We start from the raw sequence: 25853 nt of genomic DNA on the forward strand, positions 1-25853 counted from the left end.
ATTGCAATCTGCTTAAATGCATAAGGCAAGAGGGTTATTGAAATAAATTGCAATGCCTGCTGTTACAGCTAGTCTCAAGGCTTTTGTAATCTCCCTCCTTTATCACCTATTTCCCTCACTTTTACTCAGCATTTTGGCTGATCTGTATTGTTTCTTCTCTTGTTGGGGTAATTCCACCCTTCATCCCTGAGTGGGGTCTTTAGTTGTTCTGCCCTTGTTGGCTGCAGCTGCTGCATTTCCCTATGACAGAGGTCATCTGGTGTGATAGACTCAGTTTAAGTGCTCTCCAAATTTGCTTGGCATTCCCTGCAAGCTGGGTCTTGGCTGCTTGCTCAGTGGAGAGTCCTGGCTTCTGCTAAAATTCACACATCTCCTAGTACCGGTGTTTCTTCTTAGCTTTCCCCAGGAAGAGGGCCTAGTTTAGCATGGCCTTCACTATGCAGACTGTGTGGGCAGCTCCTCCATTCTCTCCTGTGCCCAGGTCTGGATTGAATGGATGCGCGGAGGCTTTGGCTCAGATAAAGCACTGCACCATGGCATTGGGATCTGGCTTTGTCAGAGGCAGCCCAAATGGGCCAAATAACACAAACCAGAGATGCAGGGAGTTAGCACCCTGAGGGAAAACCTTTCACCAAAGAATATTTCCAGCATTCTAGAAGTTTCCTTTGCATTCCCTTCCAGTCAATCCCCCCAAAAGATAATTGCTATTCTGACTTCTATTGCCACATAGGTTAATTTTGCCTGTTTTTGAACTTCATATAAACAGAAATATGCTGTATGCACTCTTGCATTTCGCTACTGTGACATAACATTTTCTATATGAGATTCAGCCAAGTTGTTGAATGTAGCAGTAATATGTTCTTTTTCCATTCCATTCCACTGTAAAAATATACTGCAATTTACTTACCACCCGCTCTTGATGAACATTTGGACTATTTCCAGTTTGGGACTATTATGAATGAAGCTGCCATAGATGTAAGCATTGATTTCAGTTGCAAATATACAAAGAGTGACGTTGCTGGATGACAGGGTTTACATCTATCTAGTGACAAAGACTCCCTCCTTTGACCAAAACTTAAGTCAGGATCCTGAGTCTTCTCTGACTAGGTCTGACCTTGGGCTTCCCTCTCTGTCCTTGCAGAATCCAGTTTGAGCAAGAATCCTGCTAAGTCAGTTTAGGGAAAATCCCCACGTTTGGTATCTGACCATTCTCAGCATCTTTTCACCATGGCCTGCCTTCAGCAATAACCCTATCAAGTCGATTTAGCCAGACATTCCTTATCCTTGATGTTTCCTTGTATGCATTTTTCATCCACTGACCCCACCCTTCTCCTTGGTTATAAATTCCCATTTGTCCATATTGGAGTTGGGGTTAATCGACTCTCTCTCCCCAACTGCAAGACCTCCTTGCAATGGTCCTTGTACCTATTACCATGTCTCCCACCCCTTACCATCTTTAACAAGTGTTTGCATGAAGTTTTTCTTTGATACTAGATTATGTTGATCTCCCAAATAATTTTCAAGTGGTTGTACAGGTTATTTCACATTTCCACCAGTACATTGTACTGTCAGTCTTTCTAACTATCCATTTTCTTGGGAGTGTAGTCATATTGTTCTGTGATTTTGATTTGCATTTTCCCTAATGACTAATGTTGTTAAAGACCTTTTCATATACATATTGGTCTTTTGTGAAGTATCTCTTCAATTTTTTTTTGCACAATTTTTAATTAAATTGTCTTTTTCTTACTGATTTATGGGAGTTCTTTATATGTTCTGGATACTGAGTCTTTTGTATTGAAAGATATATTGAAAATATCTTCTCCTAGTTTGTGGCTTGCCTTAATAGTATCATTAGATGAATAGAGATTTTTAATTTTAGTACAGTCCAATTTAATCTTTTATGTGTAATGTTTTTGCATCATATTTGAGACAGCTTTCCCAAATTCATGAAGAGATTATACGATATATGATTCCAGAAGCCTTGCTGCTTGACCTTTAACATTTAGGTATAGTGATCGATCTCAAAATATTTTTGTGTATGGTGTGAGGAAAGGTTCAAGGTTTTTGTTTTGTTTTGTTTTCCTCTGTGATAGCCAGTAAGCCAAGAGCATTTATTGAAAAGACCATAATTTCCCCTACTGAATTACAGTTGTGCTTTTGTTGTGCATGAGACAACAAATACAGATGTGCAGGTCTGCTTCTGAACTCTCTGTTCTGTTGCTTGTTCCATTGGTTTGTGTGACTATCCTTACCTTGATTATCTGGTAGTGTAAACAGTCCAGATTTGTTTTTATTCAAGACTATTTTGGCTACATTAGGTGCATTTCAATATAAAATTTAAAAGCAGCTTGTCAATTTCACATACAAAAAATCTGGGTTTTATAGGAGTGCATTAAGTTTATAGATCAATTTTGGAAAAATTGACATCTTTATTATATTGTGTATTTCAAACCATGGAGATGGTATGTCTCTTCATTTTAAGTTTTATTTAATTTTTCTCAACTTTATATATAGTTTTCAGGATAGAGATCTTGTGCATCTTTCATTAGATTTATTCTTATGGGTTTTTCTTGCTGTCGTAAATGGTATTTTTATAAAATTCCATTTTCTAATTGCTTATCACTGGTATATAAAAATATAATAAATTTTTATGTATGGATCTTAAATCTAGTGAACTTGTTTAATTCACTTCTTTCTAGTATTTGTAGATTCTTTTGGATTTTATGTGTATATAATTATGTCATTTGTGAGTAATTACATATTGATTCTTCCTTTCCAATATTTTTGTTTCCTTCTCTTACTGGACTAGCTAGGACCTTGAGTACAATATTGAATAGTGAAAAGAATGGATATCTTTTTTCTTGTTCCCAATCTCAGGGAGAAAAACATTCTAAAGAATTCTAGATTTTACCATTAAGTATGCTGTTACCTAGAGATATTTTGTATCTTATCTTTATCTTTATCAGATTAAGAAAGTCTCTTTGGGCCAGGTACAGTAGCTCACACCTGTAATCCCAGAACTTTGAGAGGCCAAGGCAGGAGGACTGCTTGAGTTTGAGACCAGACTGGGCAACATTGTGAAATCCCATCTTTGCAAAAAATACAAAAATTAGCCAGGTGTGGTGCCATGTCCCTGTAGTCCCAGCTACTTGGGAGGCTGAGATGGGAGGATTGCTTAAGCCCAGGAGAGCCACTGTACTCCTGCAATCCTGCCTCTCACTTTGAACACAGTGAGACCTTGATACCCTGTCTTAAAAAAAAAAAAAAAAAAAAGTCTTTTTCTATTCCTAGTTTTTTGAGAGGTGTCTTTTTGTTGTTGTTAAATCATGAATACTTGTTGAATCTTATCAAATGCTCTTTATATATCTATTAAGATGAGTATATAATTTTTCTTCTTTGTTCTGATAACATAATGAGTTACAATGGTTGATTCTTCAATGTTAAATCACTCTTACGTTCCTAGAGTAAATCTTAGTTGATCATGATGTAGTGTCCTTTTCAATTTGCTAATATGTTGCTTAGGATTTTTGCATATTTGTTCATAAGATTGGTGTGTACTTTTCCTTTCCTGTAGTGTCCTTGCCAAGTAACAGTATCAAGGATATTCTGAGGCTAGGCATGGTGACCCACGCCTGTAATGTCAGTACTTTGGGAGGCTGAGGCAGGCAGATGACTTGGGGCCAAGAGTTTAAGACCTGCCTGGCCAACATGGCGAAACCCTATCTCTACAAAAAAATACTAAAATTAGCTGGACGTGGTGGTGCAGACCTGTAGTCCCAGCTACTCGGGAGGCTGAGGCAGGAGAATTGCTTGAAACTGGGAGGTGGATGTTGCAGTGAGCCGAGATCACACCACCTGCACTCCAGCATGGGTGACAGAGTGAGACCTTGTCTCAAAATACACACACACACACACACACACACACACGAAAATTAGAAAATATTTGAAACTAAATGATAATTAAAATATGGCATATCAAAATTTATATGACAAGGCTAAAGCAATAGTCAGGAGGAAATTTAAGAAACTAAGAAATAGTCTTATAAAAATTGTTTCAGATTGTATACAGACAGAATATAAATATGCTTTTTTTTTTTTTTTTTTTTTTGACACAGTGTCTTGCTTTGTCACCCAGGCGGGAGTGTGGTGACACAATCTCTGCTCACTTCAACCTCCACCTCCCGGTTTCAAGTAATTCTTGTGCCTCAACCTACTGAGTAGCTGAGATTACAGCCCCACGCCTCCATGCCTGGTAAATTTTTGTATTTTTTGTAGAGATGGGGTTTTGCCATGTTGGCCAGGCTGGTCTTGAACTACCTGCCTCAAGTGATTTGCCTGCCTCAGCCTCCCAAAGTGGTGGGATTACAAACTGTTTTCTAATTTTCATTGTGAGTTCTTTCTTCACATATGAGTTATGTGGAAATATGTTGCTTAATTTCCAGACATTTGGGGATTCTCTAGTTGATTTATTTTTGATTTCTAATTTAATTTCCCTGTAGTATTAATATGTACTAATATAAATATTATATATATACATACATATATACGTATATATATACACTAATATATTATATTCCTCTTTCCCCTGTCTCATAATCCGTTTTGCCAGGACGGTAGACAAACTTCTGAACTCTGTTAGAGGGTGGGCAATCACTCTGTGATTCTCTCCATGTGCACATTATAAATTTGTATGCCATTTCTCCAACTAATCTGCCTTTTGTGAGTTGATTTTTCAGCCAAGCTTCAGAGGGCAATGTGGATGTTTTGAGAGAGAAGGAAGACACCAGTCAAGCAGGCAGTTAGGGTGGGTCTCTGGTTGAATTCTTTCAAACAAAAGAACAACCGGCAGACATGGATAAGGGAGTTTGCACACAGGGGCTTGCCTAAGACATGCCCACAACCGCACAGATGAAAAAGGCTACACAGGTGACTTACCCAGACATGCCTGCAATGGCAAATTCTGTCCACTAACACATGTGCAGTAAGAGGAACAAAGCAATATGGAGTAACTCAAGCTAAGGGCCCACATGCACACTAGGAGGACAGGGTGGAGCTACCAGAAATTCATGCCTTATGCAAATGAGACACCCAGCCCTCACTGGTTTCTTATAAAAGCCTGTGCTTTCAACAGTGGCAATCTTCTTCTGGGGTCCCTCTCCACGGTCCCCTCTCCACCTTTTATCTTCTTCATTTTCTTGCTTCTTCTTTCCTATGTTGGTGTGAAGTAAGATCATGCCAATTTAAAACATACTCCTTTTAGATGTTTGTTCTTTTATATTGCTTTTGCTACACAGAGCTAGGGAAATAGAAAGTAATTGCCCACTGTACTGGATAGCTTCCTCCTTCCTGGGTCCTGGAGGCAACAGTTGTCAGAAAGCAGCTTTTTGATAAGACTCAGCAGCTTGTAGCTGAGAGGGACTGGGAAATAAAGTGGCCACCATCTGGGTCACTCTCCACCCATTTCAGGAACCATCTTGCTGATAAGAGCTACTCATTCTAAGGGCAGGAGTGATGTTTGGATCAAGGCATGGCTTTTGATCTTTGGGAGCTTTTGATCTTTGGGAGCAAGCTCTAATCACCTCCATGCCTGTGTATCTACGTCTTTGTGTTTTTCTCTATCATTGTGTACTCTTTGATGTGTCCCTTTCATACCTTATTTCACCTCTCTTTTTTGTGCCAGATCTGTGCATTAAACTTCCTGTAATATATACATACACAAGAAATCGGATTTTTCTTTCTTTCAGAGCCTGCTACTCATCTGACTTCCCTCTGCCTCTACTTCCTGTTTCCCTGCATTTTGTATTTGCAGATCTTAACACCTAATGCAGCATCCACCCAACTTTATATACATTCCATCTTTATTTTTCATGAGTTGGGTTTTCTACCAGTCTTATACATCCAATCCTCCATTATAGATCATCTTAATTTTGTTTTAAATGTATTCTTTCTTCTCTTTTGTCTTATCAGCTTTATTTAGATCTGGTTCACACTCTTGTCCTGTTTTTCCCTTCAATAAGGCCACTTTTTCTTTTCTTTATGTATCAAATATCCTTGCCTCTTTCTCTTCCTCCTTAGACAGCAAGCTTTCTCAGCCTCAACATTATTGACATTTTTGGCTGAATAATTCTTTGTTGTAGGGGTGTTAGAGTAGGTAGCTAGGCAGACATGAGTAGGACTGGAGACAGATCCGCCACCCTCCACCAGGAATGTCAGGCAGCCATCAGGTGATGGTCAGGCAGTTGTTAAACTGTCCCTCTAAAATAATAATTGGTTGCAGCCAGCACCAGGAGAAGGTAGTTTACCAACAGATAGAAAATGCCTGAAGCTGGTGATTAGCAGCTTCCCAGTAAGATCTCAGGAACTGGGCAGGTGGGCTCAAGCATGTGCACTAAGAGGCAAAATGGTGGAGTTTAACTGGTATATGACCTTCCTCTAGGAACACTCGACTGGTAAGGAAAAAAATGCCTAAAATGAACATGGACACAACTTTAGTAAACATACTGTGCGTGCTCCCCTGCCAAGTGCTGGCAGGCCACTGCGAATGCAGACTGCCTGTCCCAAGAAAAAAAATCAAGGGAGGAGAGATGCAAACCCCGGAACCATGCCAGTGTATAAAACCCTAAGTCAAAGGTCAAACAGGGCACTTGGATCTCTCAAGTTGCCCACTTGGCCCTCTTTCAAGTGTACTTTTTATTCCGACTCTAAAGCTTTTTAATAAACTCTTACTCCTGCTCAAAAACTTGCCTCAGTCTCTCACTCTGCCTTATGCCGCCTGGTCAAATTCTTTCCTTCAAGGGGGCAAGAATTGAGTTGCTGCAGACCCATGTGGACTAACTGCTGCTAACAGGGGCTGTCCTGTGCATTGTAGGATGTTTAGCATATTTTTATTTTAGATATTTTTATTTTATGTATTATTTTTGAGACAGGGTCTCACTCTATCATCCCGGCTGAGTACAGTAACACGAGCATAGCTCACTGCAGCTTTGACCTGCTAGGCTCAAGTGATTCTCCTGCCTCAGCATCCCATGTAGTTGGGACTACAGGCGTGTGCCACAACACCTGTCTAATTTTTTTGATTTTTTGTAGAGATGGGATCGCATTTTGTTGCCCCAGCAGGCCTCTAATTCCTGGGCTCTAGCAATCCTCCCACCTAGGCCTCCCAAAGTGCTAGGATTATAGGTGTGAGCCACAATACCTGGCCTCAATTCTCTATTTTTAATGGGTGCTAAAAGAGTTACAATATGTGTTCTTAATTTATCCCAGTCTACTCTGAATTAATGTTATACCACTTTATGTATAATGAGAGTACCCTTCGATATTATAATTCAATTTTTCACCTTTATGTTCATTCTGCCCTTATTGTCTTATATCTTACTTCTTGTTATTAATACCACAATATATTGTTTTTATTTCTGCTATAGTTAACTGTTTTTTAAAGGAATTGGGTAAAGCAAACCAACAGCATAGATACTTACCTACCTATTTATAATTTATTTATTTTTTTTTTTTGAGATGGAATCTCACTCTGTCTCCCAGGCTAGAGTGCAGTGGTGCTATCTCAGCTCACTGCAACCTCCGCCTCTCAGGTTCAAGTGATTCTTCTACTTCAGCCTCCTGAGTAGCTGGGATTACAGGCACCCGCCACCATGCCCAGCTATTTTTGTATTTTTAGTAGAGACAGGTTTTCACCATGTTGGCCAGCCTGATCTCAAACTCCTGACCTCAGGTGATCCACCCACCTAGGCCTCCCAAAGTGCCAGGATTACAGGCATGAAACACCATGCCCAGCCTATAATTTCTAAAAACCCTTCAATGCTATAGATCTATATTTCCATCAGACATCATTTTCCTTCAGCCTAAAGAAATTTCTTTGGTATTTCTTGCTGGCAAAAATTAGCTTCTACTTATCTACATTTTGAAAGACATTTTTGCTTGAAATCATTCTATGTTGACAGATTTTCTTTTAGCACTTTAAAATGCTATTTTATTGTCTTGTGGCCTCAGTTGTTTCTGATGAGTAGTCAGTCATCATTCCTACGATATGTCTAGGTGTTTTCTTTGTATAGATCCTATTTTAGGCTCACTTGAACATCTAAGATCTGTGGATTGACAGTTTAAATCAAATTTGGGTTTTTTTTTCAGATTGAGAGGATGCAGGTTTGGGGACTTTTCCTCTTTGTGGTTGCTTCTTTTTGGGATTCCCTTCCTCAATTTCCAACTAATCTGACACCCAGATTGCTTACTTCTGACTTGTCAACCCAGGATGAATGGCTGCTTTCTGCTTGAGCTCTATCCAGATGTTCTGAGCAAACTAGGGAGATCCTTTGGGGAAAAATTTGGTTAAATGTGCATCCCACCTCTATTTATTCTCCCATTTTAAGGGTCATATCTCCTTCAGCTTCTGCTTGCTTTTGTCAGGATCCATTGCTTAAAGAATTGTGTTCTACATTGTTTTCCAGAATTATAATTGTTATTTGTAAGAGGATTAGTTTGATATGAGCAGCTTCACCATCAGTGTCACATTAAGTTTTAAATGTAAGATATATCTAGGGGTTAACTCTTCTAAGAATAATTGCATTGTAATAAAAGATAAAGCATACACAAATTTTTTTGGTAGACTTTTTGCTATTAACATGCAAGTACAAAGGTACTTTTGGGACAGTCAATAGTGTCCACATAAACAGTGACCTGCTCAGTGCATAGGCTATATCAGCAGCTCTTAAAAATCCCCCATCCCCTACTTTTGTCTCACTTCCATTGAGATTTAATCTTCCTCTACTACCCCTAAAAGAAGAGGGCAAAAAATGGGGGGATGCTCTCTTCACTTTCCAGAACAAATTTCTATCCACTACATAACAATGACTATTCTGAAATTTGAAAATAATACCTGCCCATATTGCTTAATTCCATAGACTTCTCTTCCCTCTCTCAGACAACTGTCTATCTAACCCACAATCTTCCTCCTCTTTTAATCTTGGGCCAAATTATTAATGATGTCACATGTATTGACATCATGGTATTCCACTAGTGACCAGCAAGCACATCATAGTTTTTCATTCTTTTTGGCCAAATGCCCTATTGTTTCTATTTTTTTTAATCAGGTATTCGGAATCAACAGGGTCTTTACTGTGACTCTGTTCTATTGATTGCTATATCTGTGTTTTCCTACATTTACTACATTTTTCTGTTTAATATTTTCACTCCTTACAACCACTGAACACTGTTTACCCTACGCAGTTCATGAGATCACTCTTTCTATACTGTTATATTTGTTTGTTACTTTAATATCATTAGAACCACTTAATTTTGCCTCTTATACTCACTAATTTCTGGACTTAAGTCTATTTGTTCCATTCCTGTACCCACAAAATGGAAGACAAACAACAACAACATCAACAACAAAACCCACCAGGTTTCTTTAAAGCTAGATCTGCTGTCCTGCTAACCTATCATGAAACAGTTAAATATCTCTAGGTAGAAACCCTGGCATCTCTCACACCTTCTTAAATAGGAGTAAAGAAGTAGTCTGAGAACCTGGCTCTACCTCTAACATAGCTTTGCCATTAACCAGTATAAAACTTTGAATTACTCACCCAACCCTCCATTTTCCTGTCTGTAAAATGAGGAAAATATTCGAGAACTTGAAACCCGCTACAATCCGTCTCTGTGTTTCACTAGCCCAGTTTGAAACTAGAGAGAAGCAAATTCCATGCTAGCAAGTATAATAGCGATAGAGGGAGGAAGGATTGACTGCCAGCTAGGAATTGAGCTGCAAGTGTCTTGAAGCTTTCATCTGTGAAAATGTAGGCACTGTGAGACTTAGAAAGTAACAGGCCAGACACTGAATCAGTATAAACTACAAGGAAGTGGCCTGGGTAGAGAGATTTGCTGGTTGTTTTTCTCCCCAGCACTGGTCTGAGTCTCTCACTTAGGGCTTCATGCTGTCTCTTTCTTCCTGTCCCAATTCCCCACATTTCCCTCTCCACCACCCCAAAACATAATCTAATTTTTATTCTTAATTGGCCCTGGTTATAAAACTTAGATCTAGTCTACATTATTATATATATTCTTCAATAAAGTTTTAATCTCTTTAATTAAAAAGGCAAATGATTTTATTGTTCGATAATCTTTTTTAAAAATAAGAGGAAGGAGTAAAATTAAAGATGAAAGATGATTTTTATTTCCTTGTGACCTCTATATCCCCCTTCCCCTGCCCTTGGTAAGTAACTCTTGATGGAGAAAGGATTAAAGACTCTTATTTAACCAAAAAACAGAGCCAGCTAATCATTTCCAAAGTTAGTATTTCCCTGCTGACCTCTTTGGTTTAATTGAATAAAACTATATGTTCATATATGTATTAAAACAAACTCAGAATAACATCTTTTCTTCCTTAGTTAAGGCATTATAAGGGCTATAACTATCATCCAATAATAACCAAGGCAGTAACTTAGAAAGCTGCTTTGATGGGAGTAGAAACTTACAAACAAATAAATTCAATAGACCTTTGTCATAAAACCGGAATGAAGAGACAAGGGTAATACCCATATTTTTAAAGGTTACCTCTTACAGTGAAAAAAGATACCTGAGTATTAGCTGTGAGATTTCATTTGTAATATATATAACAAAATAGCAAGAGGTAAAGAGCTTTGCAATAGGGGCTTCATATATAAAATATAGTGTGATCTTCAGTTGTAAACAAGCAACCTGTTCTGCACAGATAAGGAGAAAAGAAAAATTCATCAGACTAACTAAATGATTGCTTCACATAGACAGTTATAATGCAGACCTACCCTACTTTTCTCTACTTGGGGCATTTTTCCACCTCAATAAAACAAACTTTTCTTGACACCGGTCTGACTTTACCCTTCCCTTTGCCTTTAAAGACATTACTTTAAAGAACAATTTTTATTATTTGTTCATAGCCAAAGTCTAAGGGTTTTCTAATCTTCCCCCAAAAAGAATTTGTTGATCTACCATGTAAAAATCTTATCTGTATTGTACAAAAACTCAATGCATTTTAATACAGTTTTTGATCTACCATGTAAAAATCTTATCTGTATCGTACAAAAACTCAATGCATTTTAATACAGTTTTGATGTTAATTTGACTTTGTTAGTATGTTTTTGTAGTCGAAGGCCATGGGTCTTATATCTAAGAAGGAAGACACTTTGTATATTTATTTATAATAATTTTGTTCCATTCTCTTTCTTGTCTACTCTCTTTTTCCTGTTTAAAGTATGATCTGTCACAACTATAATAAGGCAAATGATTCCTATCAAACCCATTGCTGTTAAAACTGCTTTCAATATAAGATAATCTCTGGCAGGTACAGGATCAGAATTGGGGGGAATAAACAGAGATGCCTGGGCAATATTAGATACAGCAGACTTTAAGGAGTTCCTATCCATTGCTCGTATTGCAACATAAATTCTGTGGCTTTCATGTGTTTCTCCATTTGGCTGATGTTCAGGTCCATTTGTGGAAATTTGGGGTGAGAATGTAAATATCTCCCTGATGCCAGCTTGCTGAGGATTTCGCTTTGATGTATTTACTAAAATAGCATTGTTAAAGTCATCTTGGATATTCTGTAGACTTTTACTCATTCTTATTTCATAGCTTGTAGCTGAAATTAAAAAATATAAATAGGAAAATTAAGTCATTTGAGTATATTTTCTAGTTCATTACAAATGAGAACAGCAATAAGAAGTCAAAATATTTAGAAATAAACATAACGAGAAATATGAATACAAGCAAAACTTTAAAACACTACACAAGGACTCATATTAAAATCCGAGGACTTTTTTTTTTTTGAAAAGCAAGATTCAACATAAAAGATGTTATTTTTTCCTAAGTTACTTTGTAAATGTTATGTGATTTTTTTTGTTTTTGTTTTTGTTTTGTTTTGTTTGAGATGGAGTCTTCCTCTGTTGTCCAGGCTGGAGTGCAGTGGCGCCATCTCGTCTCACTGTAACCTCTGACTTCTGGGTTCAAGCGATTCTCCTACCTCAGCCTCCCAAGTAGCTGGGATTACAGGCATGCACCACCATGCCCAGCTTATTTTTGTATTTTTAGTAGAGACGGGGTTTCCCCATGTTGGCCAGGCTGGTCTCGAACTCCTGACCTCAGGTGATCCACCCACCTCGGCCTCCCAAAGTGCTGGGATTTCAGGCGTGAGCCACTACGCCTGGTCTGTTATGTGATTTTATTTAAAATGCCTCATTTCTGCTTTATCTAGTCAAGTTTATTGTAAATTCATATGGAAATTAAACAATCAAAAATGAGCATATAAAGTCTAAAAAATAGCAATGTGGAAGGACTAACCCTACCAGATATACAAATGCTATAATACCTCAGTAATTAAAATGCTGTGGTACTTACTGATGCATGAATAGACACATCAAAAAATAGGCCAAAACACATTCAGAAGTTTAGTATATGATAAAGGTGGAATTCAAATTAATGGGAGAAAAATACAATTTCTGAATAAATGGTGTTGTGAAAATTGGGTAAAAAATTTGGAAAAAGACAATGGAGGCAGAAGCCTCAAAGTTAACATAAGCGTTAGAAAAGGGAAAGTAGAAAAAGGTACTCCGTCAATGTTTACCCAAGCGAGAATAAGAAATCCCTGAATCAGGGGACTGGTCCCAGGCTTCCTAGCAAACATAATGGCCAGAAGTAGGAAACAAAAATGCACCAAGGTTTGCATGAGTTATGCAAAAAATTCCCCGAAGCCTACTGATAAATATATGAATAAATATTTACTACCCAACTTTCAGAAAACGAATCACTTCCAGTACTGGGAAGCACACGCTCTGTAGTGCAGAGCCCATTTCTACTGAACAGACACCCATAACATGTGGTGTTTATGCTTCTAGTCAAGGTTTCTGAGTGATTAGTATCACTGAGTTAGCCAGGGCCTCCTCAGTCCGGGGGTAGGCAACACACTGTCCTTCCAGGACTCCAGGATTTAAAGCCTGATCAGCAACTCAGAGCTTTTCACAACAATCCTCTGTACCTTTTTCAGTTCTACTAGCCCCTGACCTAGTTATTAGAAATGCTGTCTTATGGAAAAATAGGTAATGAAATGAGCAAATCTACCCTGGCCCTGATCAAAGTCTTCTCCAGGTGCTGTCCAAGATAGGGTCAATTCCTCTTCTACTTTTACAGCTTCCAGGTCAATAATTTTGCATGGTGGAAACACATCAGGGTGGGGGCCAGCTGGAACTCCCAGCACTGAAAAGGAGCCTCCTGAGCTGACTCGGCTAAAGCCCCACTTTTGCTCCTCCTCATTTCTGCCTACTGATTTCCTTGGAGCATTCATCTGAATATTACCTGAGACAAAAAAGAAAAAAAAAAAGGCAAAATGACAAATTACAAAGCTTCTGAATAGCTTGTTCTTGACACAGTGAGACTTTCTTAAACCTTTTTTTCTTTACTACATCTTTAGAATAACTGAGTGTATTTGTACAATACTTTGATCACTAATTCATCCATTTATTCACTTAGTAAATCTTTATTTTATTTTATTTTGAGACAGAGTCTTACTCTGCTGTCCAGGCTGGAGTGCAGTGGTGTAATCTTGGCTCACTGCAACCTCCGCCTCCCAGGTTCAAGCAATTCTCCTGCCTCAGCCTCCCGAGTAGCTGGGATTACAGGTGCCTGTCACCACGCCCAGCTAATTTTTGTATTTTTAGTAGAGACGGGGTTTCACCATGTTGGCTAGGCTGGTCTCAAACTCCTGACCTCGTGATCTGCCCACCTTGGCCTCCCAAAGTGCTAGGATTGCAGGAGTGAGCCACTGCACCCGGCCTCAGTAAATACTTATGGAGGGCATATGCTATGCCAATAATTACAGACAAAACAGTATCCTTCATGGAATTTATAGTCATGTTAATCATATTAATAGACATATATTTACAAAGTATGATAAGTGTAAGAAGGAAAGAAGACAGGATGCTATGAAAGAAAATAATGTGGGTCTATAATTTAGCGTGGTATCAAAAGGGTAACATTGAAAGGCTTCCTAAAGGTTGAGTAGGAACTGTCCAGGTAAAGAAGAGAGGGAAGAACATTCTAGGTAGAGGGAACAGCAAACCCTGAGGTGAAAAGAGGTTTCAAGTTAGAAAAGCTAAATTAAAAGCAAGGAGAGTAGTTTGAGATGAGGCAGGAGAGAAGTTTACACAGGACCTCATGGTCCAAAGTAGTTTTAGATTTTAATGTTACATGCTGTAGGGAAGCAGGGAAGTGACAAAATTATATTTGCTTTCTAATAGGACACTGTGGCTGCTTGGTGTAGAATGAACTAAAGCACAGAAAGCAACAAGGTGGCCACTTAGCCATTCAATAGTCCAGATGAGAGAAGATAGCAGCTTGGGATGGGAGATGGTGTAGAGAGGAGGGCAAGAAAGAGGCAGTTCAAGATGTCTTCTGCAGATGTCAAGCAAAAGCTGGTAATGGATATGAATACAGAATGGTGAAGAAAAGAAACATGGTTTAAAATGAAAAAAAAGAAAGCTTCCAGGTTTCTAAAATGAGCAAGCTGGGAGGAGAAGCAGGTTAAGGAGAAAAAGAACAAAAATTAAATTACAAAGTTTGTGATTCCTGTAAAACAACTAACTCAAGATGTTAATGAGCCATTTAGATCTGGATTTTAAGCTTAAAAAAGAGATTTTAGCTAAATTTAATAATTTTAAAGTTATGAATTTGGAGGTTATACACAGATAGATGTTATTAAAGGCATATGCATTAATGAGATTAACTAATAATAATTATTACTATAATGATAAGTAGTATTTTTTGAGCACCTTGTATGTGCCAGGCACTTTTCTAAGGCCTTACATGTATCAGACATTTAATTTTCCCAACAAGGCTATGAAGAGGATACAATTATTACCCTTACTTTTTTAGATGATAAAACTGAGACACACAGAAGCTAAGTCACTTGCCCAAAGTCACACGGCTAGTAAATGGAGGAGCTGGGTTTCAAAACCAGGCAATGTGGCTCCAGATGGTAAGGTAAGAAGGTTCAGACTCAGCCAACATTTAGAGGCCTGGTAGAAAAGGAGGAGCTGGAAAAAGAGCCTGATAAAAAATTCCAGAAAATAAGAGGTAATCAGGAGAGTGAGGTATCATAGAAACCAGGAAATGGCAAAGGAGGGATCAATTGGCTGTGTTTGATACTGGTGAGGTCAGGAAGAATGAGGACTGAAAAGTAAACAAAAAGTATAGAATCATGTTATGGAATAGTCCAAATGATTAGTTATAACTTCTAAAATACATGAATAATATTTATAAAGAATCTGCATTTTTGGAAATAAAAATGCTTAGAAGTCTTTTTTGAGATTGTTTTCAAAGACTATATAGCATGATATATTTCTGTTGGTCTATTATGCTTTAACCACCGCTTCCTATCAGGAACTATTATAATGGTGTTAAAAAGATAACTATCTTCCATTTATTTTGCACTTTTTTCTTGAAGAAAAGCAAAACTTCTTCAGGAATCACTTAGTTGTCTGTAACATCCAAGCTCATATTTACTTAGGAACTCATTTCCTGTGTGGACTGTTTGGGCTGTTGGCCTCCTTCTTTCAACTGCTAATAACTTTTTGCCTTTCTCTTGCCTAAACCTCTACAGAGAAAACACAGATGCAGGAACTGAGAAAACCCAGTAAATCTCTTTATCTATTAGTAATTCTGATGAAACAAGAAAGAGGTCAACATAATGACTAAAATGAAGTTAGGTATAATCTGTGGGCATTACCTATTGCCTTCCTGTTACCCCCCTACCATGAATCACTGAGGATTGAAGAAACAGTCAACAAATTATGTATGGACTTAAGCTTAAAGAGTTTTGAAATTCTCTCTTTCTCTCACTCCCCGCCACCCCTGTACACACATACCCATCAGAGATATGTACATGAAATGACGTTACTCAAATAACAGTGCTAATGGTTCTTACCGTTTGCTGTGTAACCTGGTACATACATAGCATGACTCCCTGGAATAGAGTGGGCTAGGGTGCTTATGCTGGGAGAGTGATTGACATGCACTTTCAAGCTGTATCTACCATTTACAGCAAAGGAGAAAAAATACCTCGAGTAAATTCCATCATTTTTTATAACATCAGCACCTGTATATATAAAAAACACAGTGTCAACACTTGTTATCATAGTAGATTACTAATATTTAAGTCATTAAAAATGAGATTTACTCCCCTTATTCTTTCTATATAAGATATATTATCATGCTCTTATCTACTTTTTACATTCTCAGGTGATAAAAAATCCAGTGGGTCCATAATTTCTCCCTGTAATTTCTTACCTCAGAAAAATGATTTCCTAAAGGTGAATAAGTTGTAGCATGCTAATAAAACATTTAATCATCACCTTTAACATTTTTGTACTTATCATTGAAAATAATACTAGTTTTTTCTAGAAATCAAGCACATTCTTCAGGTTGCTTATAGTTATTGACCCTTTTGAGATATGAATAAAAGCTATTTTGTCCCTAGGAAATAAATATATTTGCACATATACACATTTTCATACAGTTTCAAGGGTTTATGAATGCCTTGAAGTCACTTGATTAAGGACCTTTAATAAATAAAAACTTTGGTTAGTTTATAAAATAGTATGAAATTACTTAATTTCTTCATTAGAGGGTATCTGGAACTATTTTTCTAGATTCTAGGGAACTTGATGACCTGGAGTTTGACAGAATTTGGTAGCATCTACTGTGCCTTGCTTCACGGGGCATTCTGAAAGGTTGGCCAGTGATGTACTTCTTTCCTTTTGCATTGATCTTCAGAGAGCAGTTCAATTCCAAGCCAAATTCATGACTCAATGGCAGAAGGGCCTAGACCCCAGGGCAGCAGAGGGAAGTCCAGCTTAGCCCAAGTATAGATCACTTTTGCCATTCAAGTACAGGTGGCCATATTGGGCAAGCAGCTTGTCCTCTATCCTAGAGGTCAATTCAGTTTTCATACCACACACACAGCCTTGCATACCAGCAGTGTATCATTGCTAAAGTGTCCCCAGAATCTCCCTCTTCCCCACTGCAAAGGCAGGGCTCCTTAACATAAGAAAAGCAGGAGTATATTTAAATGAAATAAGAAGTGCTAAACATTTTATTATCAAGATAGATTTAGAACTCTTTTTTGTCTGTTGTAAGAAATCAAATCTTGGTATTTAGTGGTTTAATGATTAATAAGGTTTATCTTTGTTGAGAAATTACAAAGGAAAAATCTCTCCATATTAAAGTCACCACTGCCACCTCTTTTAATAAATGAGGCAGAAAGAAATGGGGAAAGAACATTGGCTTGGGAGACAGAGGAATTGGTTTGAAGGCCTGCATCTGTCACTTAGTAGCTATGAGGCTTCATGTCTCTGAGCCTCAGTTTTCTCATCTATAAAATAGAGATAACTTATCTTGCAGGGTTGTTGTGATGATTATTTGAGAGTATGCCTGAAAAAGTACATTTTAAATTGTAAATCATTTCAGAGGTATAAGTTTTATTATAGTTCATTTACTGAGCAAATAAATACTGCTTCCATTATAAAAGTATTAAACAACTATGTACATGTGTGTTAAGTATTGTTTGGAGGGGAAACAATTTACATTTTGATGTCTGAGCAGTATTTTTTATTGTTCCTTTTTTTAGGGCATACATTTAGATATCAAACAAATAAAATAGTTCCAGGGAATAATATAAAAGCCTATTGAGCTGAATCAGACGATTTTCCCTAGGGGAGTAGGCTCTGTTCTCCAGTCCAGCCCACAGGGTGGGGCAAGAAAGAAACATTCTGCAAAAGTACATTTTTGGACCATAAACAAAAAATGAAAGGTACAACCATGGATAAGCCATCAGAGCATGAGAAGTTCATTTGGATCCAATCCAACAGGCAAAACAAGAAGACTTCTCTGGTATCCCCCTGAGGTGGACTTGAACCAAAACCCTTTGAATGAACTTTTGTTTTCCTGCACATCATACATGATTGCCATGGCAAGATACTGATGGGCTACCAAACTTAAGACTCTTGAAAAAAGATTAACTTTGAAACAACAGGGCAAGAGAATATAATTTTGTTAGTAGATCAAACACTTTGGGCTGCCAACAGAGGCAGGTCTACTGCCATTCTAAGAATGTAATTTAGGAAAATAACCAAATAGGAAAGATGGAACAACAAAGGAATTTGTTTTTCAAAGGAGTCCAAGTGCTGCTGTTTACCTGGCTGGATGCTGTACCATTTATAATGTATGATGACGAGACTCTGAATGCTGTATGTGCAGAATGAGAACTTTTCTCTATTCTGATTCCACTAGGCTTGCAGGCTGGGTCTTCTTGGGACCAAATTACACATGTAAAAGGCATTGGCTGTGCTAGAACTGAGCTGTGCCCTCTCTTCAACTCAGCCTCTTGGGTCTAGGGTCATCTTATAGGTCACAAGTTTAGTTTCCAATTTTTTCTTCATAACTGGGGTCCAAAGGGAAAAAGTGGGTTCTCTGTCACTGCACCTCCCTTCTGATTTTCATTTGCTATTTTAACAGTCCAATCTGATTACTTCAGTGAATAATAAAGCTAGTGACTCTTAGAGGAATATCAGTATGTCATAAGGATATAGAAGCCTGCTCCTGTATGACCTCAGCAAGTGGAAGCCAGGACCAAGGTGTCCAGTGGCTGCCTCCCACCCTTTGCTCATAGACACTATGAGGAGTCTCACGAGGATTCTCTTTTTCCATGTTAACCTGTAGCTATTCAGTATATCAGTGACTCTATGAGAATTTGAGAATATTGTAAGATTAAAAAAAAATTGAACTGAAGGAATCTTACAGATAAGCTTAATATTGATACTACCGCATCATATCACAACAGCTGTTGAGAACATGATAAAATGTCATGACATTCCTTGTTACCTGCTCCATCATCAAGAAGTCTCAGCGTAACAGGATCTCCAGTCTCTGGCTCAATTGTGGCAGTGACAGTGGCATTAAGAATGGGATAAAATCCCTGTTTCACATTGGCAAAAATCATCACAGGATGGGGAAAATGGAGGCTGTCTCTTTCCACAAAGGCTTCCACAGTGGCTGGGGGCACAGCTGAGTTGGAGGCGCGAGAGGTCACTGTCACTTTCAGGGCTTGCAGAGAATGATGGGTATTGTTCAGGGTGTAAGTCCAGTGCCCAGGCTGTAAAACAAGTCTTACTGTTTTGGAAAGTGTGAAAAAAAATCAACTCTAATTTTAAAGCATACATCAAAGCTTCTGGAGAATTTTGCTCTTGTTTTGTTGATGTTGCACTTTTTAAAATACTACAAAAAGATGCCAGGAAAAGTAGCATTGGTTAAGGGATGAATAAATTTGTATTTACATGGCTTTCAGAGCATAAGTCACCTTTATTTCTAGGTAATTCTTTAGGGAATTAAACCTCGAATTTATTTGGAGTGAGGGAGGATACATCTTGATTCCCATTTTTAGAACATAACAATAATAGTGTCCAGCTTCAAAGTACTTTACAGACATTAATCTGAGCCCCTTCCCCAAAAAGGAGTTTAAATGTTTTTCATTTCTTTTCGTAACTGAGAAAATTACATCAAATTAAGTGGACCATTATAATTTATGCGGACACCGTGGACTAAAAAGGCAACAATATCCTTCTTTCACTCCACTTCCCAAAAAACTCCACACTCAGAAATCTCAATCAACAAAAAACACATACACTATTAGGGACCAAGAAAAGGACCTACTATTTTTAATAGGAGAGGATTATACAATATCTAATTTAAGTAATTTATAGAAATACTGCTAAACACTACTCTTGTCTATCTGCCTGGGAAAAACCTACAAAAGAAAATCTGAAAGAAAAAGACTAAAATTACAATATAGCAGAAATTCGTCCTTTTGATTAAGCTATACATACATTGCTTTTTCCTGACTTCTGCTGCTGCTCCTTATCAAACCCCCAGAAGTAACAAGTGAAACACAACAAAGCAGAAGGAAGAACAGAAAAGCAAGGGGTTGAAGTGTAACTCAGGGTGGAGAGTTCAGATGCACCACACCCTAGCCATCTTTCTTCATTGGGATTCATGAGCTTCACCATTTTCCATTAAGTTACGATTCAAGCACCATGTTTTTTTGTTTTTGTTTTTTGAATCATAACATTAGTGACAGATGCATGGCAGGAACTTCCACATCAAAAAGTTCTCTGAGTGTAATAAATGTTTTGATACAGGGCATCTAATCCAGACCAAGAGGTCAGGCAAGGGGAGCAAGAAGTAGGTAAAGTGTCCCTGGCCCTTATACACAAGTGTGAAAAGAACGTGATGAATTTGGAGAAAAGTTCAATAGGAGCAGAGCATCGAAGAAGTTAAGAGAGAAGCTTGGGTAGAAGCCAAAACACGAAGGGTCTGGTATGTAAGAGTTACCACTTTGGCCTGGTGACAGAGCGAGACTCCATCAAAAAAAAAGTTTCCACAGCTCATCACTACAGAAGCAGAGAAGACAACTATGCAGAAAACAGAGTTGGTGGCGGTCAGCAGGAATGCAGCTGGTCTGTTGGACCCCTACTGGATTGGGGGAGTGCAGAAGACACTGGTGAAGTCCTTTATACTGAAGATCTGCGGTTGGGAGCAAGGGGAGTCCATGGGTCTGCTGATTTTTTTTCCCTATTTGGTACTATTGTGTATGTGATCTTTGTTTTACAAACAATACCTTTTGGGTTTTCTGCATATTTTAAAATTTTTATACAGTTTTGAATTCTATAGATTGTCTTGGAAGGATACTGTGTGATGGGCCAGGCGCACAGTAATTGGAGACTTTTAATGTATGTAATATTTCATAGATTGCATGCTATTAATTGTCTGTGAGGGTAGTATTTTTTGTTTTATTGTAAGTTTCCCTCATTTTTTATAAATTAAAAGATGGTTGGTATTAGGAATTTCAAACGAATGCAGAAAATCTTACACGCTGTGTACTATTAATATTATAACAAAGACGATCCAAGTCCAAAATCTGACCAATAAAGCAACCATTTTATCAAGATAGAAGGATTCTAATGGGAGAGAGGATTCTTCCCTCCTGAAGTTTGTATGTCCAATCCCCTTAAAAAAAATGAATAGTTGTCTTTTCTTGTCATATTAATACTTGAAAGTCCATGGTGATATTAATGAAAGTACACTTCATTGTTGCCTTTGACCTTATGGCCAAGGCAATAAATCAGAAACAAAAATAGTGCCAATGTGTCAAAATCTACATCTGAGAGATTCAGCCTCCCATTTGGAATAAATACAAATCTTCTAAGCTAAAAAAAAAAAAAAAAAAAAAAAAAAAAAAAAAAAAAAAAAGAGTTACCACTTGGATTTTATTCTGAAACCACCAAGGAGGTTTTGAACAAAAGACAGACTGATTTGTGCTTCAGAAGGATCGCTTTTATAGAGGTAAAGAATGGACTGGAGGGATGGCAGTTCAGAGTCAAGGAGGCTAGTTAAGGGGCTGTCAAGAGGGTGGTGGCAGCGGTGGCTCACGCCTGCAATCCCAGCACTTTAGGAGGCAGAGGCAGGCAGATCACTTGAGGTCAGGAGTTTGAGACCAGCCTGGCCAACATGGTGAAACCTCATCTCTACCAAAAAATACAAAAATTAACCAGGCATGGTGGCAACTGCCTGTAGTCCCAGCTACTCGGGAGGCTGAGGCAGGAGAATCGCTTGAACCTGGGAGGTAAAGGTTGCAGTGAGCTGAGATCATGCCACTGCACTCCAGCCTGGGTGACAGAGCGAGACTCCGTCTCAACAACAACAACAACAACAACAGCAACAACAAAAGTGGGGGGGTGGGGCAGCATGTGAGGAGGCACTGAATTCAGGCAGTGCAAGAGTGAATCTGATCAACTTACAATTCTCCTTAGAACCATTAGTGGTTCCCTTTCACTTTCAGGATTCAAGCCCCTGTTCACTTTACTGTTGTGCAAAGCCCTTGCTAATACAGCTCCTGTTTATCTGTCTAGCCTCACTACTCCCCTCTCCTTCCTTTGCTTACATCCCTAACTTATAGATGACCCTACTCTATTGAACTACGCTAGTTCTATGAACAGCCATGTTCTTTTTATCTGAGTCTTTCTATGTGCTGTTTCCTCTGCCCACAATATCATACCCACCTCTGGCCTGTTATTCCTTATATTTCCATTTTGATGTCTTTGCTTCCAGGAAGCATTCTTCCTCCCACCCTCTTGTATGTTCTGATGGTACCCTGTTCATACTCTTACCATGGCATTTTATTGTAAAGTACCTGGAACAAGACCCAGCACACCCAGTAGATGCTAAAAACCACATGCATTGCATGTATTCATATTATAAATTCTAAGTAGAGATTTTTTCTAAGCATATAGAAAATTGTGTTTGTATGGATTATGTAAAGAAATATGTAGGCTAGAAAAAACATTAATTGTAATACTAGTGGAAATACTGATTTTCAGTGTTGAAGTATTTGGTATCTAATATATAAAACTGGGAATATACCTTAGTTATTCCTCTTAAATTTTTAGTATTCACAAAATGGCCTCATAAATTTAAAGTAAACTTTTGATATATTAAAACAAGATTTTCTTTACATAATGCATTTAATCATGTGATTCAACTGAAAATCATAAACTTGGCTGAATGTTATCCTTAGGAACAAGCTCACAACACCTACCTTAGCTGTTCCTGGAATCCAAAGACTAGCTGTCCGAAAAGTTAGATTGGTGATAAAATTATTTGTGTAGTATTTTCGTCCATCAGGATCAAATAATATAATCTCAGGAGGACCACTGGCCTGCCACGTAACTAGAAACATAGTGTCGTTGCCCACAGTATTATCCACAGTCACTGTGTTTTTCAACTGATGGTGAGGTTTAACATTTTCACCTGTACTTTCAAGCTGTTAAAGAGAAGATATATATGAGAGTTTCTGGTGTATGCATAATCATTCCATCTTTTTCTTTTTTAACAAACAACAATGAATTGGCAAAAATAAAAATAATTTAATTCTGACAGGTACTGTAGTTAAACATCATTTTTCATAAAAAATACTTTGCAAAGCAAAATATTGCAAGTTATTTAAGTACAGTAGGTGTAAAACATTTTGTTGTAGTTAATGCAAGTGTCATTTCATTATTCTTTATTAAGAGATGTTAGCTGTCCTCATATTATCTCTTATCCAAACCAACATTGGCCTAAGATCAGCAATTACAATAACAAGCTTTTAAAAATTTTCATTTGTGAATATGCTTAAATTTTATTAATTTGTATATAATCTGTCCAGATCCTTTTATATATTTCAATAAGAAATAAAAACTTGGGTTTTGGCATGGTTTTGCTACATTAAAAAATTATTTAGGTTGGGCACAGTGGCTCATGCCTGTAATTCCAGCACTTTGGGAGGCCGAGGCGGGTGGATTGCCTGAGGTCAGGAGTTTGAGACTAGTCTGGCCAACATGGTGAAGCCCTCTCTGTACTAAAAATACAAAAAAATTAGCTGGGTGTGGTGGCATGTGCCTGTAATCCCAGCTACTTGGGAAGCTGAGGCAGGGAAATTGCTTGAACCAAGGAGGTAGAGGTTGCAGTGAGCCGAGATTGCACCACTGCACTCCAGCCTGGGAGAAGAGCAAGACTCCGTCTCAAAAAAAAAAAAAAAAAAAAAAAATTTAGCCATTCACAATAAGCCATGTGTGCACACACGCATGTGTAACATGTACAGAGTACAAACGTATGCCTGGCACTGTGCTAAAGGCTTCACAATCTTACTTGATCCTTATAAAAATCCTCTGTGATAAATGCTATTGTTATCCACATTTTAGAGATGAGAAGAGTAGGCTTAGAGAAGTAATTTGCCGATGTCACATACCAAGGGAGTGGAACCATGATAAAACCCAGTGGGCCTGACACCAGAGCCCCTGCATTTAATCACTGCATATTTCCAATGATTACAAGTCTCTAAATAACTTTGAAAATTTACATTTATTAAATAAGCACATTAGTAATGCTTCGTTAAATTGCTCAAACCTGCAAAGCATGTAAAATTATATTGGTGGATAACAGCAAAGACATTGTTAATTGTTTGTTCAAATCAATTTAAGAAATATTTATGGATTGCTGACGGCTGGGCCACATGCTATGCTGGGCCCTGGGCTATTGAAGAAGATTTACATGTAGTTCCCACCTCAGTCCAGTGGAGCTAATGACTCCAGCAGCTTGTGGGGAGGGGGACAAGTTTGGGAACGTTAAGGCTTATTTGATCCCATATGAGTAATATTTTGTTAAATTTGTTTTTTACTTCTTTAAACATTTGTTTTTTTCCATATTGTTGCAGAGGAAGTCACAGGGCATAAAGATTGAGCATTATCAGAGGAGTCAATTGTAGCCTAATCTGTACTAGACATTGTCACTTATAATTCACATTTTTACTTCTTATTACGGAATTGTGTTTATTGCCTTCACTGTGTAAATATAATATTCATGTTAAATAAATTGTCAGGCTGCATTGGTCACATCAAGCCATTAACTTGGCAGGTACACTTGCCATCTGTGAGGAAACTATAGATGAAATTTTGTTCAAAACATTATTCAGTTATGTCCAAAATATCTTTAAAGTACTTTGGAAAGAAAAAAAATGGCCTTGTGAAAAGGACTTAACTAGAGGAAGCTTTGGTGAGCAAAATCATGTAACAGTTGTGGTAGTCAAAGAGATATTTAGATATTTGTGGTAGAATTTCATGAAACAGTTGATACCACTTATACAAGGAAGAGCTTCAAATATGTTGAAGAAGCAAAAATAAGATGAATTCTGATTGACAGAAAGTTACTATGATACTAAAAGTAAATTCACAGTTCCTTATTTTTCTTCTGCACCTTGCCTCTGCCACGCCCCCATCTGCACTTTGAGCCACAAGAAAGGAGCAAGCTCCACTCGCAGACTTTGAAAAGCTGAGGTGGCAATTGTGGTAAATGGCTCCTAGGGCTGAAAGCCTGGCTCTGGTGATGCCAAGAAGCCTTTTAAAAGCCTTCCATACACAGCTGTTACATATTCAAGTAAGGTTAATGAAGCAGGTAGCACAATTCGTTGATTTCCCTTGTTTCCTTCTCCCTTCCCACTCCCCACCTGGAAATATAACATTGAGAAAATTCTGACCTGAATATGTTGCTGGAAAATGTCTCCAGTTCCAGAGGAAATTCTACTGAAAGCATCAATCATGCTATTGGAGTCTGATATATCTGGAACAAAGAACTTTAAACCTCCTGAAATACATGATAGGAATGTTCACTATTAAAATGGGTAAAATAAAACAAAAATAAAATGTTAAGCCTTTTCCAACAAGCTTTCTTTGCATTAGAGTGTTTGTTTTGGGGAAATGGGAAAAGCTTGACTTGCTTTGCCTGACATCCTATACAACCACATGGTAAGTGGCCCTAGGCGAGTGGTTTCAGCTATTCTACATGACTGTATTGCCAGGGCCTAGAACTTATGTACAGTATATAAGAACTCAATAAATATTTATTGAATAGTCTTCAGATTAAGGTAATTTTAAGATAATTTAGGTTAATTACTATTTACATCCCTATATGTTTACATTTATATTCTGAAAACATTGCTTTTAAAGATAATTCAATAAAACCTTTCATTTGTCAAATCAGCATGCCCATTTTTTATTAAATAAGGAATATAAGATAAAATTATTCTGTGCCTTATTTAGTATAAAAAGATATGTATCTTAAAACACTGTGTGTGTCCCTATTATAGAAGTTAGTGCATTTAATCTTTTTTCTTTTTTGAGATGGGGTCTCGCTCTGTCACCCAAGCTGGAGTGCAGTAGTGCGATCTCAGGTCA

At 37.8% G+C, this 25853-nt stretch overlaps 1 protein-coding gene across 1 annotated transcript in view; it reads right to left on the bottom strand.

Moving 5' to 3' along the window:
• Positions 1–10094: 10094 nt before the first annotated feature.
• Positions 10095–25853, bottom strand: part of CLCA2 (chloride channel accessory 2) — a 34302-nt gene continuing 18543 nt past the window's right edge. The window contains exons 9-14 of the mRNA XM_024238450.3: positions 25157–25263; positions 22682–22906; positions 18913–19183; positions 15959–16129; positions 13099–13332; positions 10095–11623 (exon numbers count right to left, since the gene is read on the bottom strand). Of these exons, the coding sequence (XP_024094218.2) occupies positions 11181–11623; positions 13099–13332; positions 15959–16129; positions 18913–19183; positions 22682–22906; positions 25157–25263 (1451 nt within the window). The 3' untranslated portion in view covers positions 10095–11180. The remainder of the gene's footprint in view (positions 11624–13098; positions 13333–15958; positions 16130–18912; positions 19184–22681; positions 22907–25156; positions 25264–25853) is intronic.

The sequence above is a fragment of the Pongo abelii genome, chromosome 1 (genome assembly GCF_028885655.2).
Source record: "Pongo abelii isolate AG06213 chromosome 1, NHGRI_mPonAbe1-v2.0_pri, whole genome shotgun sequence".
Classification (NCBI taxonomy): Eukaryota; Metazoa; Chordata; class Mammalia; order Primates; family Hominidae; genus Pongo; species Pongo abelii.